An 18,786-nucleotide genomic window follows, 5' to 3' on the forward strand; every position below is an offset into this window, starting at 1 on the left:
ACTCGCAAAAGCACTGAACTCCACCCCCCTAACTCCCCCAAAGAGAGCGGATCCAGTACGGTTACGTCAATGACGTACCTACGACATTTGCTCATTCTACTCACCAAGTTTCATCCCAAATTCTCCACTCTAAGTGTTATCCAAGATTTCCGGTTTCCCCCTCCAACTCCCCCCAATTTCCACAGATCTGGTCGGGATTTGAAATAAGAGCTCTGAGACACGAGTTCCTTCTAAATATCAAATTTCATAAAGATCCGGTCACCCGTTCTAAAGTTAAAAATACCTCAATTTTTCAATTTTTTCCAAATTAGCACCCCCTACCTCCCCCAAAGAGAACGGATCCGTTCCAATTATGTCAATCACGTATCTGTAACTTGTGCTTATTCTTTCCATCAAATTTCATCCCGATCTCTCCACTCTAAGCGTTTTCCAAGATTCCTGTTTCCCCCTCCAACCCCCCATGACCCCAGATCCAATTTGAATTGAAAGTAAAGCATCTGAGACATAAGATCTTTCTATGTATCAAGTTTCATTAAGATTAGATCTCCCATTCGTAAGATAAAGATACCTCAATTTTCACGTTTTCCAAGAATTCCGGTTTCCGCCTCCAACTCCCCCCAATGTCACCGGATCTGGTCGGGATTTAAAATAAGACCTCTAAAGCACAAGATCCCTCTAAATATCAAATTTCATTAAGATCCGATCACCCGTTCGTAAGTTACAAATGTCTCAATTTTTCTAATTTTTCCGAATTACCCCCCCCCCCCCAACTCCACCAAAGAGAGCGGATCAGGTCTGGTTATGTCAGTCACGTATCTTGGACTTGTGCTTATACTTCCCACCAAGTTTCATCCTGATCTCTCCGCTTTAAGCAATTTCCAAGATTTCCGGTCCCCCCCCCCAATGACACTGGATCCGGTCGGGATTTAAAATAAGAGATCTGAGTTACGAAGTCCTTCTAAATATGAAATTTCATCAAGATCCAACCCCTCCTTTATAGCTTAAAAATACCTCATTTTTCTAATTTTTCAGAATTACCCCCCCCCCCAAATCCCCCGAATAAAGTAGATCCGTTCCGATTATATCAATCACGTATCCAGGACTTCTGCTTATTTTCCCCACCAAGTTTCATCCTGATCCCTCCACTCTAAGCGTTTTCCAAGATTTCAGGTCCCCTCCCCTACTCCCCCCAATGTCAACGGATTCGGTCGGGATTTGAAATGAGAGCTTTAAGACACGATATCCTTCTAAATATCAAATTTCATTAACATCCGATCACCCGTTAGTAAGTTAAAAATACCTCATTTTTCTGATTTAACTGTCCCCCTCTCTCCCCCTCAGATGGTCGAATCGGGGAAACATCAATTTCTAATTTAATCTGGTCTGGTTCCTGATACACCTGCCAAATTTCATCGTCGTAGCTTACCTAGAAGTGCCTAAACTAGCAAAACCGGGACAGACAGATCGATAGACCGACCGACAGAATTTGTGATCGCTACATGTCACTTGGTAGATACCGAGTGCCATAAAAAACTAGAGTGGCTTTGAATAACCTGGATAATATTCAGTACTGGATGCAAGAGTACGGTGGCGAATAAATCTTAGCAGGTCTCCCGCTCCACTGGGCCAGTTTCACAAGTGATTGCCAACGAGAGCGTGGGCCTACCCCAATTGAAGATTAGTGCCAATTTTTTTTTTCGCGAATGTACTTTGGAACAAACTGAAAATTTTTCATCGCGGTTTTTACAGTATTTAATGACGTCGTACGTCAGTCAGCTGTCATTTGACAAATTTGTTAAATTATTTAGTGACAAACTGGATAAGGTCATAGAGTTTCAGGCTGAGTTTTCCATTAAATTAAACTCGTTTTCAGCGGAAGTTGTGTCATTAAAAAGTGATGCAGCGAAGCTTGATTCACAAATATGTGAACTTGGATCTACACTTCAAGATCAGAAGCTTAAATCTGAAGTTCTAGAAAAACGGCTGCTCGCTTCTGAAGTAAAAGACGGAAAGCTCAACTTGCTGATTCATGGCTCACCGGATGAAAAATCTGACGAAACGCCATAAACTAATGTGAAAACCTCTTCAGGAATAAGCTTGGTTTTATTGAGCCAGTAATGATATCTAAGTGCTATCGTTTCGCTTCTCGCTCGGCAAATATTACTAACTTCCACCAACGTAAAAGTAAGCAAAAACAGGTGCTTCTATCATTAGGATCTGAAAATGAGATTCAAGTGGTAATATCAAACGTTGGTAAACTAAAGGCGAGTGGTATGGTTATTCGTACGGACTTGCCCCCTGAACTGAACTTGGAAAGAAGTGAGCTGTTGACTAAGGCACGTGAGATGAAAACGAAAGGTGAAATAACGTCTTCTAGGATCCGTCAAAAAGGTACAGACTTATGGCTGGAAATCAAAGGGTCTTCTTCATCTTCGTGGTCTCACGTCAAGTTATGTTTAGTTTGCATTAATAGATAAGTTGCGACAGTGATTTGAATTTATATTAAAATTGAGCGAGTGAAAAAAACAGAAAAAAGAGTTTTAATTGGATGTTGCCTTAGTGTGCTTTTTGCATCTTGCTATTCTGTGTGATTGTTTTCATGTTTTCCTTCTTTTCTGTTTAGTTCTAGTTTTGCAAAAAAAAGGTCTCGCTCTGCTCATTTTTCTTTCGGCAGTTAACAGGTCGGATGTCGGGTCTCCGAGTTTGGTGATCCAAATGACTGCATCGCTACTGTTGGAATCTGTTTCGGCAGCCTCCTTGCTTCTCTCACACTTGGAATAATCTGAGGTACCACTTTCTGCTTATTGGCCTGTCATTCCAGATTGATTTTGGTAAGTTTTATTTTTATCATGATTTAATGAAAAGTGTTAAATAAGAAAACATCTGACCGGCTCCATGGTTTTGAGAAAAATCAACTTGGCCTAAATGAATTACTTAAATCGGTGGGATACGCTGGTGATAAATATTCTGCTCTTTTTATGAAGTCTTTTCCTCACAGCAATTATATAAATGATGGCCAAATCTCTCCATTTGATCAGTCACAATCAACCCAGAATACGTTTTGGAATTGTCACGGAGTGGTTAGTAGTTTTGATTTTCTCTCCACTTTCTTTTCTAGTAATTGCATTGGAATTCTAGGACTATGTGAGACATTTCTTAGTGATGGTAATAGTTCTTTAGTTGCTATATGTGGGTATAGAGTAGTTACTAGAAATAGGACTACCCATTCGAAAGGTGAACTTGCTCTTGTTTATTAATCAGGATCTGTATTTTCCTGAAATCGCTGATTTCAGTGATTTACATCAAGAGATTGAGTTTGAATTCTTGATTGTAGAAATTATGTCTCGTAAAGAGAAACTACTGCTATGCCTCTTGTATCGGCCTCCGGATCAAGCGCTTCAAGTTTTTTTAGTAAGTTGAATGATCTTACGCAACGGCTGAATTTTAGGAACTTAAAAATAATATTTGTGAGAGATTTTAACATAGATTTAGGACTGGAGAACCTCGGAGCCCCAAGCCTCAAGATCTCAGCTTGTGGATTTACTGACTACTTGTTTTTCTGCAGTTTTATTCCCAACACTAAGAATTCCAACACGTATTGGTGAACAGTCTGCTTGAGTTATAGATAACATATTTACGAATTTTAGTCTGCATTCGAGTTACATCATCTTAACTAATGCTTCGCATCTCTTTATCCTGTTTGGTGAATTCTTGATTAACCGTGGAAAATCAAATATGAATATAAAAGTAAGAAGGACTATTAACTTAAATCTTTAAAAAAAACTTGAGATCCACATTAGCTTGTACCAATTGGAACGCATTTTATGAAGAAACAGACTCAGACGCAATGGCTACTGTATTTGTTGAAAAATTATCATCTGCCTTTGACTCTCCCTGCCCTTTTTCGAGAAGGCACTCGAGAATAGAGCACAAAAACAAGCTGCTCAGGCAATATATTGAGAATCTTGCTGAATTTGCTACCGAATTCAAAAGCTATAAAAACACTTTGACATGCCTGGTTAGGAAAGCTAAACAGGCCTATTACCATAAAAGGTCGCAAGAAGCAGAAGTATAACCAAAGAAGACATGAACTCCAATAAATGAATGCCTGAATAAGCAAAAATCAACACATTTCCTGAGATCATGACGAAGCCAGATGAAACACTTTCAATATCACAACAAGGCGTATCCAATAAGCTCAACGAATTTTTTTCAGGTGTTAGAGAAGCAACCGTAGAGGAAACTTACAACTGATCAACTATCTGCACAGATAATTACAAAAAATACCCACCTTCGTCATCTAGCTCCTTTATGCTTCTGTCACCTATCACTGAAGACGAACTCCTGAAGATTGTAGAAACCATGAAAAACGGTCACTCCGAAGGTCCAGATGGGTGGTCATTTTACGTCATCAAGAAGACCATGGATTGCTATGAAAGTGTTATCGCACATGTCATCAATTCTTGCTTTAAGGACGGAATCTTTCCTACTGTTTGCAAGTCAGCGAGGGTTATACCCCTCTAAAAAAGGTGGCGAGCCAAAGCAGCCTTCGAACTATCAACTATCTCTATTCTCTCTGATTTTTCGAAAATTATGGAGCGTTGCATCTACAATGGAGTGATGCATTATCTGACTAGGTCTAACTTCTTCATCACGCATCAGTTTGGATTCAGACCTGGGAATCTACCGGGCGTGCTATACTGTTTTTTACAATTTTCAAATGATGCGATGGACCATGACGAAATACCAACTACAATATTTGTGGATGTGAAGAAAGCATTTGATACGATTTGTCAGCAGATTCTTCAGGGTAAGCTTGACTACTGCAGGATTAGAGGCAACGGTCTCTCACTCATTCAGTCTTACCTTACTGGTAGGAATCAGGTTGTGGATGGAGGTAGTCAGTAAAACCCCATGTCCAAGAATGGTAGGACTACCGCAAGGTTTAATTTTTGGACCGCTTCTGTTTCTAAAATACGTAAACGACTTATGGACGCAATCGCGGCTGACGGACTTGCTCTACTATTCACAGACGACACAGCTAATTCTGTCACAGGTATAGATGAATCATTGATCGGAGAAAACATATCGTAGTCTAATGAAGCTATTACAGTGGTTTGCTGACAACCGCATTATTTTAAATTCATCAGACCAATTTTATCAACTTTTTTCTCATGCAACTTTCTCATGCCCTGCCGTCGCTTTCTCAAAATCTGTCCATTTTAACGGAGAACTAGTTACCATTACTAGAAAGGAATCTAGTAAGTACCTAGGTCTTATAGTTGATGAAAATTTATCTTGGAAGCTTCATCTGGATAGACTATGGATTCAGCTAGGAAGGAGAGTTGGGTTACTTCGGTATCTAGAATTTTACCCCCTTAAGTCAGTTTATCATTCTTTAATTCATTCTTATTTTAATTATTGTTCCATTACTTATCGAATTTTTTAAATCTCGAATTAAGCCCCTTCAACATCTTCAAAATAAAGCACTTCGTACATTAAAAGCACTCCTTCCTTCCCCATTGGCTCTCCCAAACAAATCCCCTACTAAGAGTCTCTATGCATTTTTGAGCATTTTGCCAGTTGATCCCGTCCCTCCAGTCCATTGTGTTCTTTTGAGATTTAAACAAATTAAAGAATTATTACCATCAGTTCTTAATTCTATTAATTTCTCGCTAATTTCTTTTGTTCAGAATAGGTATAGCCTAGTCTAAGAAGACATTCAGCTAAATTCCCTCACCCTAGAATTCATACAGAACGATCCAGATTTTCCCCAAAAATTCAATAATAAAGTTTAGGAACATTTATAAAAGTTATGTGGATTCAAATTCTTCTATTCTGCTTTTCTAAAAATAAATTAAAACAATATCTAATTGATAATTATTAATTAAGATGAAGTTATGGTTGCCGGTGCTGGTGTTAATTTATATTAAATTACAATTTGATTTGGAATGTGGGCTGTGAGTTGAATGGGGTGTCTTATTTTGTTTTTTATGATGTGTATTTTATTGTTTATCATTATTTATTTTTCATTACTTTCATAACATTATTTATTTTTTCGTCGTAGGGTGCTGGTTTTCGAGTATAACTCATTTTGTAGGTACCCTCTCTAATATTTTTCTTTTCTGTTGTATAATGTATTATAGTGTTTTAGTGAGTGAATTTAGTCTGAAAATTAAAAGAACTTGAATTTAAAATCAGGAGTTAAGCAGGGTTGTGCTCTATCTCCGTTTATATGGATCATTTTCATAGACTTCGTCTTAAAAAGCACAGGAAAGGCAACGAGAGAACAATGAACCAAATGTGGAGGAAAAACTTTCCTGGACTCGATGATTTAAGCATCTTAGATGAAAGTGTGAGCAAAATGAGTGAACTTTTAGATGGTTTGTGAGTTCAGGGTGCCAGAATAGGTTTGAAAATTAATGTTAAGAAGAGTAAGTTACTAAGACTTGGAATAAGTGAAGTTGAAAAGGTGACGTTGGGTAACGAAAAGATTGATCAAGTGGACAGCTTCACTTACCTTCGTAGTATTATTGGTAGAGTCGGCGGGAGCAGTGAATATGTTAAAAGTAGAATAGCCAGGGTTCAATGTGTTTTTTCACAGTTGAAACAAGTTTGGAAAAATAGGAGGATAAGTTCGCAAACCAAGACAAAAATATTGGAAGCTACGGTGATGAAAGCAATCAAATATGGTTCTAAAGTAAGGACGCTCCAAAAAGTGGATGAAGATTTTCTAGATGTTTTCCAGAGAAATTGCCTTCGGATTGTTCTGGGTACCCGGCTGACTGGCCGTATATTAAACGGTAGACTTTACGAAAAGTGCGGTTCAATCCTGCTTTCTAGGGCTATAGTGAGAGAAAGATTGAGATGGCTTAGGCACATTATACAGATGAAAGATGACAGATTGCCTAAACGGAAAGCAGGTCGTCTGGGGTAAGGGCGGGGGGATGTCATAGAGAAAGATTTAAGGAAAACGGGAACTTCCTGGGAGAGTGTAAAGAGGTAGGTTTTCAATGGATTGGGATGGAGGAGGAGCGTGTGTAGCTGTGTTGGCCTTAGGCGGCTTGAAGCTGTGGTGAGTTGTTAGTAGTAGTACTTGATTCTATACCAATTATTATTATTCATACGGTAGCTTACATTATGAAATCATAAAACTTATTTTACTCATGATACCAGAAAAGGTGTCATGCACTTACATGTCCTTTTCCACAAGGAAATTGAAACCCTATCCTAAATGAAATTTATCTTATTAACTTCTAGATATTATGGCAATTTGTTTTTTTCTTTTTAATATTAAAATTGTGAGTCCTTCCCAAGTAAAAAATGCTGAGCAATGAGCCAAGTATCAATCAGTTTATAAAATTAAATTACCCAAAAGAACAGAGAAGTGTTCGAAATTGAAAATGGATGTGCAAAAATTAACAGAAAAAAAGACAACAATAAGACAAGAAGTAGAGAAAGAAGACTACAATAAAGAAGTGACTGCTGAAATCATACTAAATTACAGAGAATAGAAGAAGAGAAAAAACCGCTGAATAATGCTCTTTTTTAAGAATAAAAAGTGAAAAGTGGTCAATCAGCTCTGCTTTCACATCCTTTGTTGCTACCCAATCCCCACTAAACTGCCACAGCATCTGATAAAATTTTTAAGATAGCCTTTTGTTCAGAATAGTCGAAAGATTCTATCAAGATGCCTGTGGGGATGGCATGATCTCCACAGGGGATCACCCTTTGGGGAAATGGCCATAAGTTATGCAAATTGCCAGCTGTTCACAAATAAGCTGTATATTTTGTAGTGGAAGGAGAAACGAATGATAGGGGTGGGGGGACACGATGCAATTTTTTCATTTCGCATGAAGCTTATATTCTTAAGTTTTTAGGCAAAGAAGACCCAGTACATAAGAAAAAATTGGTTCCTTATAACACAGACCTTGACAAAGGGCAGCAAAATGTTTTTTCCTCGTCACTTTGTATGGAAGGACTGATTACAGAAACATGGAGGTGGGCTCATTCAATTGGAAACTGGGAAAGTTTTGAGTGCCTTTTTAAGGACCAAAAGTAGTTGGAGTGCAACCAGCCTTTCTGCTATGGAACTGTTGGCAAGTTGTAACAATGCAGGAAATTTTACATAGACAGAGCCCATGAACAGTTGGGAGAAAGTCTACATGAGCACAAACTTTCAATAGGCATATCCACTTTGTATGGAAGGACTGATTATAGAACCATAGAAGTGGGCTCATTCAATTGGAAACTGGGAAAGTTCGAGCGCCTATTAAAGAGCCAAAAGTGGTTAGTGGGCAACCAGCCTTTCTTCTATGCAACTGTTGGCAAGCTATAACAATGCAGGAGATTTTACATAGACAGAGCCCATGAACAGAAGGGAGAAAGGCTACATGAACATGAACTTTCAATAGACATATCTATAAAGGTTATAAGTAAATAAATCAATGGTTCTTGAGGAAGTTACAGTGCAGGAAATTGCAAATATTGTTTTGTCTTTAAAGAATACTTCAGCAGGTTTTGACCAAATTTCAGCTAAAGTAATTAAACATATCCTTCCATCTATTACTACTCCAATTTGCTATTTGATTAATAGGTCATTTCAAATAGGAGTATTTCCCCAGCGTCTTAAATTGGCGCATGTGATAGCTCTCTTTAAAAGAGATGGCCGTAAGGATTCGTGATGGCTGGAAAACTACAGGCCAATCTTTCCTTTGTCAGTGTTCTCTAAGATATTTGAAAGGCCAATGCTAAAACGTCATGTGAGATTTATTGAAGAAAAAATTTTCCATCAGCATCAGTTTGGGTTTCACGCAAAGCATTCTACAGAACAAGCTTGTAATAACTTCTTCAGTTTATACAACCATCTTAAGATTCTAATCTCATTCCTGCAGCCCTTATTATGTAAAGTAAGCTTTTGACTACCTTACACTTAAGATCCTCATTGGCAAGCTTTCTCATTATGGTGTGCATGGGGAAGCATTGTCTTGGTTCTCTTCATATCTCACTAACATATCTCTTGCTACAGAAGATGCAGACGAAAAAGTTCCAATTGAACACGGAGTACCTCAAGGTTTTATTCTAGGGCCAATCCTCTTCATCATCAATGTGAACGACCTCTACCACCTTATTAACACACCAACTACCGATGTGTGCTGTGGATTGTGTCATAAATTTTACTGTCAGACTACGTCGACGTTACATCTGATAATTGAGAAGAATTGGTAGCATTTGCAGATATCACTACTCTAGGTGCTAAGGACTCTGGATGAATCATACCTTATCCTAAAGCTTCAAGCAATGACTGAGAGGATACTCAATAGTTTTGACATAAATAAGCTAGCTTTAAAAGTATAAAAGTTGTACCTTCTAATTTTTTTCTGGCACAGGTGTGAGCTGCCCCACAATTACTGAGCTTTGTACACCAAGAGGCTCCATAAGTCACCCCTGGATCGGTATGTGCAATTCTAGGGAGTTATTTTGGATAAAAATCTATCATTTAAGTGGCATGTTCAGGTAATAAGAGTGAAAATTTCCCACGGACTTGGAATCATCCAAAAATTTAAGTGATTATTTCCTTTTCCTATCCTCAGTCTTTTATATTTCTCTCTCATTTACCCTTATATATGTTATTGTTTGTCTGTATGGATGTCTACATTTTCTTCACTACTTGCTTCTGTTCACCATCTTCATGAGAAAGTGGCAAGAGTCCTACAGTCGACCACACATACTCCTATTGATCTCCAAAAGATGAAGGATATTTATGTTATATCTCTATCTTCACTGGCATATCAATACTTCCACAAAGATCTTCCATGTTGTTTTTCTTGCCTACTTAAACCAGAAGGGGAGGTAAATTTGCACACAGTTCATAACTGGGAGGATGTGATGATTCTGGCTACTCCCTTGGTTTGTTCAGACTTTGGTCTGGCCGTGACTGTGGGACGTGCTTAAAGCTTGATTCCTGCTGACATCTGGCAGCCATGAACACTTGGCTCCTTTAAGAGACAGATGAAAAGTTTTCTATAAGGGTAAATATTGAATAAATTTTAATTGTTTTAGGATTTTTTTGGGGGGTTGTTGTTTTGTTAGCATTGGATCCCTGATGATGTAGAAGTTTTTTTTATTTTTTTTTATTGTCAGGTGATAGGAGGGTTGCTATTATGCGGGTACTGTTGGTGAATTGATTTCTTTTCCTTGTAGATTTATATTTAGGCGTTGTTTAGTATATATATGCCAAGTTTCAACATTATTCATATTAGCTTGATTCCTGCTGACATCTGGCAGCCATGAACACTTGGCTCCTTTAAGAGACAGATGAAAAGTTTTCTATTAAGGGTAAATATTGAATAAATTTTAATTGTTTTAGGATTTTTTTGGGGGGGTTGTTGTTGTTTTGTTAGCATTGGATCCCTGATGATGTAGAAGTTTTTTTTTTCTTTTTTATTGCCAGGTGATAGGAGGGTTGCTACTATGCGGGTACTGTTGGTGAATTGATTTATTTTCCTTGTAGATTTATATTTAGGCATTGTTTAGTTGTTGACTTACCAAAGTCAAGCTCCCGATCTAAAACTTGCCAAACATTCTTTTCGAGAAGAGTAATAAATCATTGGAATAAACTGAAAGATTCAACTGTCAGTGCTCCCTCCATCCAGTCCTTCAAAAACCAACTTGACAAAGAGTTGGAGAAGAAACAGTGGAGGTTCAACTGGCAATCCTCAACTCAAGAGCACTACAGGTCTGGAAGACCTTAAAGCTCTCAGATGGATTAAGGTAATTAAGGTAAGGTAATATATGCCAAGTTTTAACATTATTCATTTATTTTAAGCCATTTCCCAAATAAAAGTCCATTGAAGCCTTTGGGATATTGTTTTTGCTATTTCATGGAAATAAATGGAACTTAAACTTAAGAGTTAATGATGATAAAAGACCAGTCAGCCCTCTTCCCTCAGAGGCATCAATTTATGGAAATTAAGAAGTGAAGGGGCAAAAATAGATTTTTCAAAAGCTAGGAGGGCATGATTCGTTTTTGTTTTTTAGTGAAAATGCCAAAAAAAGTTGTTTTAAAGAGAATTTTTCAAAATTTAGGGCAGCAAAAAATTCTTGATAGAGGGAATACCCTTCCCCAAGCTGCCTCTCCCAGTTGACCTCACTGCCCCCCTTCGCCCTTTTTTGTTACTAGGTCTTAATAACCTACAAAAACATCCAATCAAAATTTTGAGATATCTGTTTTTTAAAAATAGTCAAAAAGATCCAAATAATATGCCTCCTGTGATGACACAATCCCCAGTTGAAAATTGTTTGAAGTTGAAAGGGACTGAAAGGGAAAAAGTTGAAATTGATGAAGTTTAAAGGGAGGCATGTTTGATATTTGGTGTAAAATTGGCTTGAAATTACAGGGATCACTCTTGAGTCAAAGGATCAAAGGTTTTGCTGTTTTTTGTGGGGGTAAGGGGCCCAAAAATTTGGTCAAAACCTTTTTATCCCAAATCAATTTGAAACTTACATCGGTAAGTCCTTGGGACAAGAGAAGCCTAATGCAAAAACAAATTACAGGCACCCCTCCCCAAAAAAGGGCAAAAAAATATTTTCCTGGGATTGTTTTGAAAATCATATTCTTAAGTCCTTGAAATAACAAAAATACTGGTTTCCCCCAATGGGCCAGAAAAGGATCCTTAGACTTTTTCTCGAGTTACTTACAATGAAAGAGTGGTCACAGAACTTAAGAGGGGCTAATTTAAAATATCCATTTTATTCAAAACAATCAGAAGGTGTGTCTACAATAATGACACATCTAGAGACAACATGACTCCCACGGTCCCTAAGGCAAGGGGAGAAAATATTGCAAATGGCCAATTTTTTACATACAAGTTTTTTAATGGAAAAAGGGGAGGAGTTTGTTTGACACTTGGTGAATGATTGATGCAATATTTGGTAGACAAATCTTTATTCAAAACCCAGGCACCTATAATAAAGAACACTATAAGCAAAGCTAAGCAAGCATAAGGGCATCAAGGTAAATAGGTATAAGCATATAATAGCAAATCCGCATAAGCACATACAGCCATATCAGGCTTGGTGGCAGTCGTCAAGAATCTCTGAAATGTTCTGCGCGGTCTAACGCCTGCAGTAGTGTCAGGGCAATCAGTAACCCAACTTGGGTTTAGTGACCTCAATACAGCACTGGGAGGGGGAGGGTTAGTCCATGGCAGGTCTATCATCAAGTGTGGAATGAGAGGCTCCTTTGGTTAGGTGTATTTGGTTCTGGCGGAAGATAAAACCATCTTTAGATGACTGGTAGTACAATCTAGGTTCATCTGCCTCTTTTATTATTTCCCTGTTTTTCCACAGCCCTTCTGGCTGTTTTCTGAAGAAAACCTGGTTGCCTCCTCCAGGGCAGCTTCGAGCAGAGCTGATGGCTCATGAGCATTTGTGAGAGGCAGCCAAACCGTCCACCAGGCTGTTACAGTCTTCCAGAATTCCAAGGTATGGGTCCAATCCATTTTCACTTGCCTTGGTCATGATGCTCTTGCAAGTCTGGATAGTCTTTTCCACTAATCCATTTCACTGGGGGGTATGGAAGATTCCTTCCATAGATGTAGTGGTGGAAATATCAGCAGCCAAAAACAATGGTTTAAAGCTCTTTCTCTAGCTGTGAGTATCTTTGCAAGGTAGGCGTAAGGGCTCGTAAGCATACACTATTGCCTGTCCATTTGTCGAGATGAACACTCCTAGGCTGTGTGACAAGGCATCGACTATCAGGTAGATTGAGGTACTTCAATGATCAAAAAATCAAGGTGCAACACCATGAAGTCCTTTATTTCCTTTAAGGCAACATCAAGTTTTGTTTCTCAAACAAAGACTTTGATTTTGCAGACATCAAGAAGATCATTACAATTGGTTGATAGATTGGAGATGTATCTACTGGCTAAGTAACTCAGCATTCCTAGGAGAGTGGTCAGCTCTTCTTTGTTCACTCGTTTATGCATTGCATTAATTACATGTAGCTTCTCTGGATCTGGGTGTATTCTTTTTTAGCCCATTCTGCAGCCAAAGTATATTATCTCTTGTACGCCAAATTTACATCTGCTGAGGTTGAACCTCACCCCTTTTGCTTGTAACCTCTTTAAGACGGCAACAAGACATTGATTATGCTCTTCCAGGGTTGACCCAAAAACCAGCAGATTGTCTATGATAACTATAAAGCCAGTGAAATCTTCAAAAACTTCCTCAATGTGCCTCTGGAACTCGTCCTAAGCTGATATAATGCCAAACAGCATATGCTTGAAATGGTATGTTCCAAAGATAGTGTTGAAAGTAGTTAGGTCTGATGATTCCTTGTCAAGCAGTAACAACCAGTAGCCTGAACATCCATCTATCTTTGTGAAGTACTTTGCTCTATACAGGTTTGATGTAGTCTTCTAACATTGGAGTAGGGTAGTGAGGTCTTCTGATGGGTTCATTGACATCCACTGGGTCAATACAGAGGCAGAGAGTGCCATATTTCTTTTGAACAGCCATCATGGAGTTGATCCATTCAGTAAGGACAGTCACCTTCTCCATGACACTGTCTTTCTCCATTCTATCAAGCTCTACTTTAAGCTTATCGCAAACAGCAGATGGAATTTTTCTTACAGGATGAACCTTAAGGATGACTCCATCCTTCAAACAAAATGGCACTCGCCATCCAGCTTTCCAAGCCCTTCAAAGACATCATTAAACTCTTTAATAGCCTCCAAAACAGAGTTGCGGATTGATTCATCAATGCTTGCAGCAGAGTTGACATTCATGATCAGTTTAATAAGGTTCAGATCTGAGCTGAAGCCAATTATGGGAACAGAGTTTGTTTCAACAACGTAGAACTGCTGGTTGGAAGGCCTAGATTGTACATAGGTGCAGCTCACAGCACATCTTCCTTGAACAGGAATCCTGCCACCACAGTAACTAACAAGCTTCTGGTTAGCCTTGGTTATTTCTGGCTTTGGCAAGAGCATGTCAAAATACTTGACAGGAGGAATATTTGCTTGTGTTCCTGTGTAAATTTTAAAGCTAACTAGCAGCTGGACGTTTATTGTGAGGGAGACTATGGATTCTTCCTTGTCATTTGTTTTGGAGACTTCATACAGAAATATCTCATCCTCATCATCAGAGTTTTCAAGTGTGTTGTTCATGCCTGAAACTACATTTACAACCTTGTTGCTTCTACAGACATTTGCAAAATAGTTAGGCTTGCAGCACATGGTGCATGTCTTTCCTTTTGCAGGACATGCGTGATTAGGGCTGTAGCTGCCACCACAAAAGTAGCATTGTCTAGATCTTGAGCTAGTAGTCTTGAACTCATCAAATCTTCAGCTTGGATGGTGACTGATTTTGTGGATGGAATCAACTTCTTTATTTTATGCTACCTTCATTAAACATTCTTAGGTGTGACTGTGCTGTTTCAGACATGTGACATTTATCTATAGTTGTTTCAAGGGTTAGAGCATCCCCTTCTACTAGAAGGTGCTTCCTGATATGTGGGTTCAATATTCAACAGACTATTCTATCTTGTACCATTTTGTCTGCATCCCTGTAGCTAGAGGCCTTAACTAAGGTTTCCACCTCTGTTATGTAGCTTCTATCCTTTCTCCCTCATGTTGGTGGCATTTCTGAAAGATGTACCTTGCAAACATGCTATTTGTTTTAGATGTTGTATAGTCTTCAAATTTTGTCCAGCTTAATCTTTTAAATCTCAATGAAAGTGAAGGTATTACATATTTCTCTTCCCTTGTCTCCAACCAAAATAAGTACATAGGTGCACATGATCTTCTCAGTTTTGTCAGATAAGGGGCCAGCAAATGTAAGATGAGCTTGTTGTTTGAATCGTTTCCACCCATCAGGAAGACACAGCAAGTCCCAACTGATACTTGACATCCATTATTGGTCAATCACTTCTGATACCATTCAATATTTGGTAGATAAATCTTTATTCAAACCCAGGTACCTATAACAAAGAAAACTATAAGCAAAGCTAAGCAATCGTAAGCGCATCAAGGCAAATAAGCATCAACACATAATAGCAAATAAGCATAAGCACATAATAGCAAGCTGGTGCAAAACCACAAGCATGAGAATGAGGCATCACATAATCCTACAATTGAGTCTTAGTTTTGAGCAATCAGTAAAAAAGATCAAACATTTTGACCTGGGAGGAGATAATAATCCTGGAAATATGCCAAAAAACTTTCATTCTTGATTAGTTTGCCAATAGTGGTGATATCCCATTTCTATGGTTAGAGTTCTTAGATCCTAGTATTGGGGGCATAGAATAAAAATTGCTGCTTCTTATTCTTTTTCTAATCCAATTTCTGCCTGTTGTGGAGTCAGACAAAGTGGAGTTTTATTCCCTTATATTTTTTATATATGTTTGGCAGAGTGTCTTTGTGCACTATCCATAACCTTTATCTCTCAGAGTGGCATGTGTCTTTTATTGCATATGCTTATGATATTGTTTTGTTGAGTTGTTCTAAAGCTAGTTTAATTGGTAATTCTAATTCCCTTTCTAGTGGGCTTAAAGGTAGAGGCCTTTCTATCAGGGTTAAAAATGTCAATATTTTTCAATTAATGACAATAACTGAGCTAAACCAATTTGCAACAGGAGTACTTCATTCAAAGTTTCTTCTACTGTTCTTTATCTGGGGTCACCTTATTGTGCTTCAGCTTGAAGTCAATGCTAATTTTAAATATTCAAGAAAAAATTAGAAAGGCAATTGGCTCAATAATATGGCTTCAAGGTATCTATTGTCAAGATATTTTAGGTTCTCTTTTTGGTGCAGTTATCCTCCTGCATGTTCTCTATCCTGCCTTTGTTTTCAAGATTTTAAAATCTGTTATTTTTCTTCAATTTGCATTTGCTATTTTAAATACTGTAAATTTTTACTTGGTTTTCCAATTTTTGTTAGTAATACCAAATTAGTCTTGAGATTTCAAATTAAAGAGCCATTAAAATTAGCTAGGAATAAGGGGGATAATTTCTACCATGAGCTTGAAAATTTTATCTTTATGCATAACCTTTCCCCAGAATTTAAATAATGTTTGATTTTTTTTCTCTTTTAAGTATTTTATTCAGTTATATTATTGTGCCCATTTAACATCAATTTTTTTGTTTTGTTTGTTGAAGGATTAAATTTTTGTCTTTTGTAATTTCATTTATGTATTTTATGTAGTCTACTTCTCCATTTTGAGGGAAATAAATAAATAAATATCTCTATGTTTTCTTCTATTGTTCCATAAATAATTTTTATTCAGACTAATATTTGATATTCAATAGACATGAGATTCTTATATAATCAGATATATGTCCAATAGCTGGTAAATTTTCAGTTGGATACATAATTTAGCTAGGATGAAAGTGAAAATGTCATTTGATGACTTTTTTATGTTCTTTCATAATTCAATAATTGCTTCTGGGGCTAATTGCATCTTGTACCCTTAAAGGGGCCCCAAAAATATTTCATTTTTGTACCCCCCATAGAGAAGTTGTCAATGCCAGTTAAGATGTTAAGAAGTGGTTAAAAACATATCACTAGTCTAAGTTGTTCAAGAGCAATATATTCCAAAAATACTTAGTTATAACAATTCCAACCTCATTTATTAGGCTACTCAAAAAAACCATTTTCTTACCATTTCAATTTAAATGTGCATTTTTTGATTGCTGAGAACTAAAAATAGAACCAAATTTTGTGATTTGAAACCTTGCTGTTGACAATTCAGGGTTTATCCTAGTTCAGGGTATATATTTGCACATTAGGGGGAGGGGCAAACTTCATGGTATATTTACAGTGGGCTATAGCCTATAATTTAGCCAGGATGACAGTAAAAACGTGATTTGATATTTTTCTTGATGCTCTTTCAGAATTCATATAAAATGCCTCTGGGGCCTCTTTAAGGGCTCAAGACATAATTAGCCCCAGAAGCAATTATTGAATTACGAAAGAGCATAAAAAAATACATCAAATGATGTTTTCACTTTCATCCTAGCTAAATTATATAGTCAACTACAAATTTACCCAATAGTCTTTACAGGTTAAGGAGCCTGTTCACAAAGAAAACAAACATTGACAGAAAAAAAAGAGAAATATATGAACTTACTATATGTGGGGCTATCAACCAAATTCACAAAAGTTCTATTCACCTAGATTTTCAGCCTTTAACTTAGGTTAAAAGAAAAAAGGATACCACAAGTTGCAATTTTACAGTGCGGTTTTACAAAGTTTTATACTTTGCCTGTAAAATGTTGTTCCTTTAAAAGATCTAAACAAAAAGTCTGTTTGATCCTGCATAAAGGCATTTCTTGTGTGTATACAATACATAGGCCTACATCAAAGATGGAAAATTAACCCTGCAGAAGCATTTTTGTATAGTAAAATTGGAATTTGCAAAGAGTAGGCTAGAAGAATTTTGGCTTACTCGGTTTTATAAATTTTGGAAAAGGAATCATTGCGAAATATTAATTGATTATATTTTATAATGTCCCTTGGCCTTTGTGTTTTATTCACTTCTTAGATGACAAGTTTTTCATTTTGGCGCATTCGAAATTGAAATGGTTTCGCTGTTAAGAGTCATCTGTAAAAATTATTTTAAATGTGATTAATAGTACTGTACATGATATTTCGTCGCTCTGGACGTGATATGCTAGGCGATATAGAGCAAAATCAAAAACATCCAGTTTTTGCAATTGATTGCCTAAAACTTGTTGTTGAAATTGTAAGAAATGAAGGAACCCTTCCCATGAAAATATATCTTAGTTAATCTAACATTTGTGTAGTTGATGTCTCTTAGTGGTATCAGAGGGGACCTTTCAAAAGTTTTCCTAACCAAATATGTGACAGCTAAAAGTGCTATAAGAGGACCTTGAGGAGTGAAACCCTCAAAGAAAATTTTAGCCTAGTTAATGAAAAAATTTAGGCTAGATTCTGGTGAACGGATAATTCTTCTGGCTTTGGTCTGTTTTAGTGGGCGTTTTAGGGGTAAAAAAAACCTTCCTAGCTAAATTATGCATAACGGGTTGCCTAATGAGTAATAGTTGTCGGCATGAATATATAAGCAGTTAAAAAGAATAAGCATGAGATTGTCCGATAACCATTTCGACTCTTGTTGATAAAAGAACATTGCCAAGTACAGAAAATCACGTTGTGTTGTGAAAACAATGGGTCCAGGATTACACAAAGCTTCCACTCAACTGGAGGTCCTTGGAGCTTCTCTCTGTCCTCTTCTAAGTATGATTAAATGCCTCGTGTAGATTCGAGACCCTGTGCTAGTCCCTGTTCTGCACTTGTTCTAGGACCGTTGCTTTTCCTGAGGCCATAATAATTTCAATGACTTAAGGAATATGAAAATTACAACTTGGAATATTACAACGTTAAAAAATAGCTATAGCATTGACACTGTGACTAGCGACTCCAGACTCTTTATTGAACTTATTAGAAATATCAAAAACTCAAATCTCAGGGGTAGGAAACATGGAATTGGGTGAAATAGAGTTTATTTACTGAGGCAGGAAGAATTAGGTGCATACGCAGGGAATAGGGCTCATAATGACTAAGGAAGCTGCTAATCCTTGTCTAAGTTAAGAAGGTATTAATAATATACTGCTAGCCTCCAAGTCTTGTTTTTGTTGGGACTGTATTAATGTCAGAATACTATTTGCTAATTCTATGACAAAAAAATGTGGGGTATCAGTCATAGTAGTATAAGCCCCTGTAGAACTGACTGATGGAGATTATAGTGACTCTGATGAATTTTACT

At 37.3% G+C, this 18,786-nt stretch overlaps 1 protein-coding gene across 2 annotated transcripts in view; it reads right to left on the reverse strand.

The window, feature by feature from the left end:
* The window catches only part of LOC136027254 (probable ATP-dependent RNA helicase DHX35), a gene marked incomplete at its 3' end in the record, with an annotated part of 77,794 nt that extends 60,213 nt beyond the window's left edge, over positions 1-17,581 (reverse strand). For both annotated transcript variants that reach the window (XM_065704326.1, XM_065704325.1), the window contains 1 exon segment: positions 17,449-17,581. In XM_065704326.1, the coding sequence (XP_065560398.1) occupies positions 17,449-17,479 (31 nt within the window).
* Between the last annotated feature and the right edge of the window lie 1,205 nt (positions 17,582-18,786).

Source organism: Artemia franciscana, chromosome 5 (assembly GCF_032884065.1).
Source record: "Artemia franciscana chromosome 5, ASM3288406v1, whole genome shotgun sequence".
Lineage (NCBI taxonomy): Eukaryota > Metazoa > Arthropoda > Branchiopoda > Anostraca > Artemiidae > Artemia > Artemia franciscana.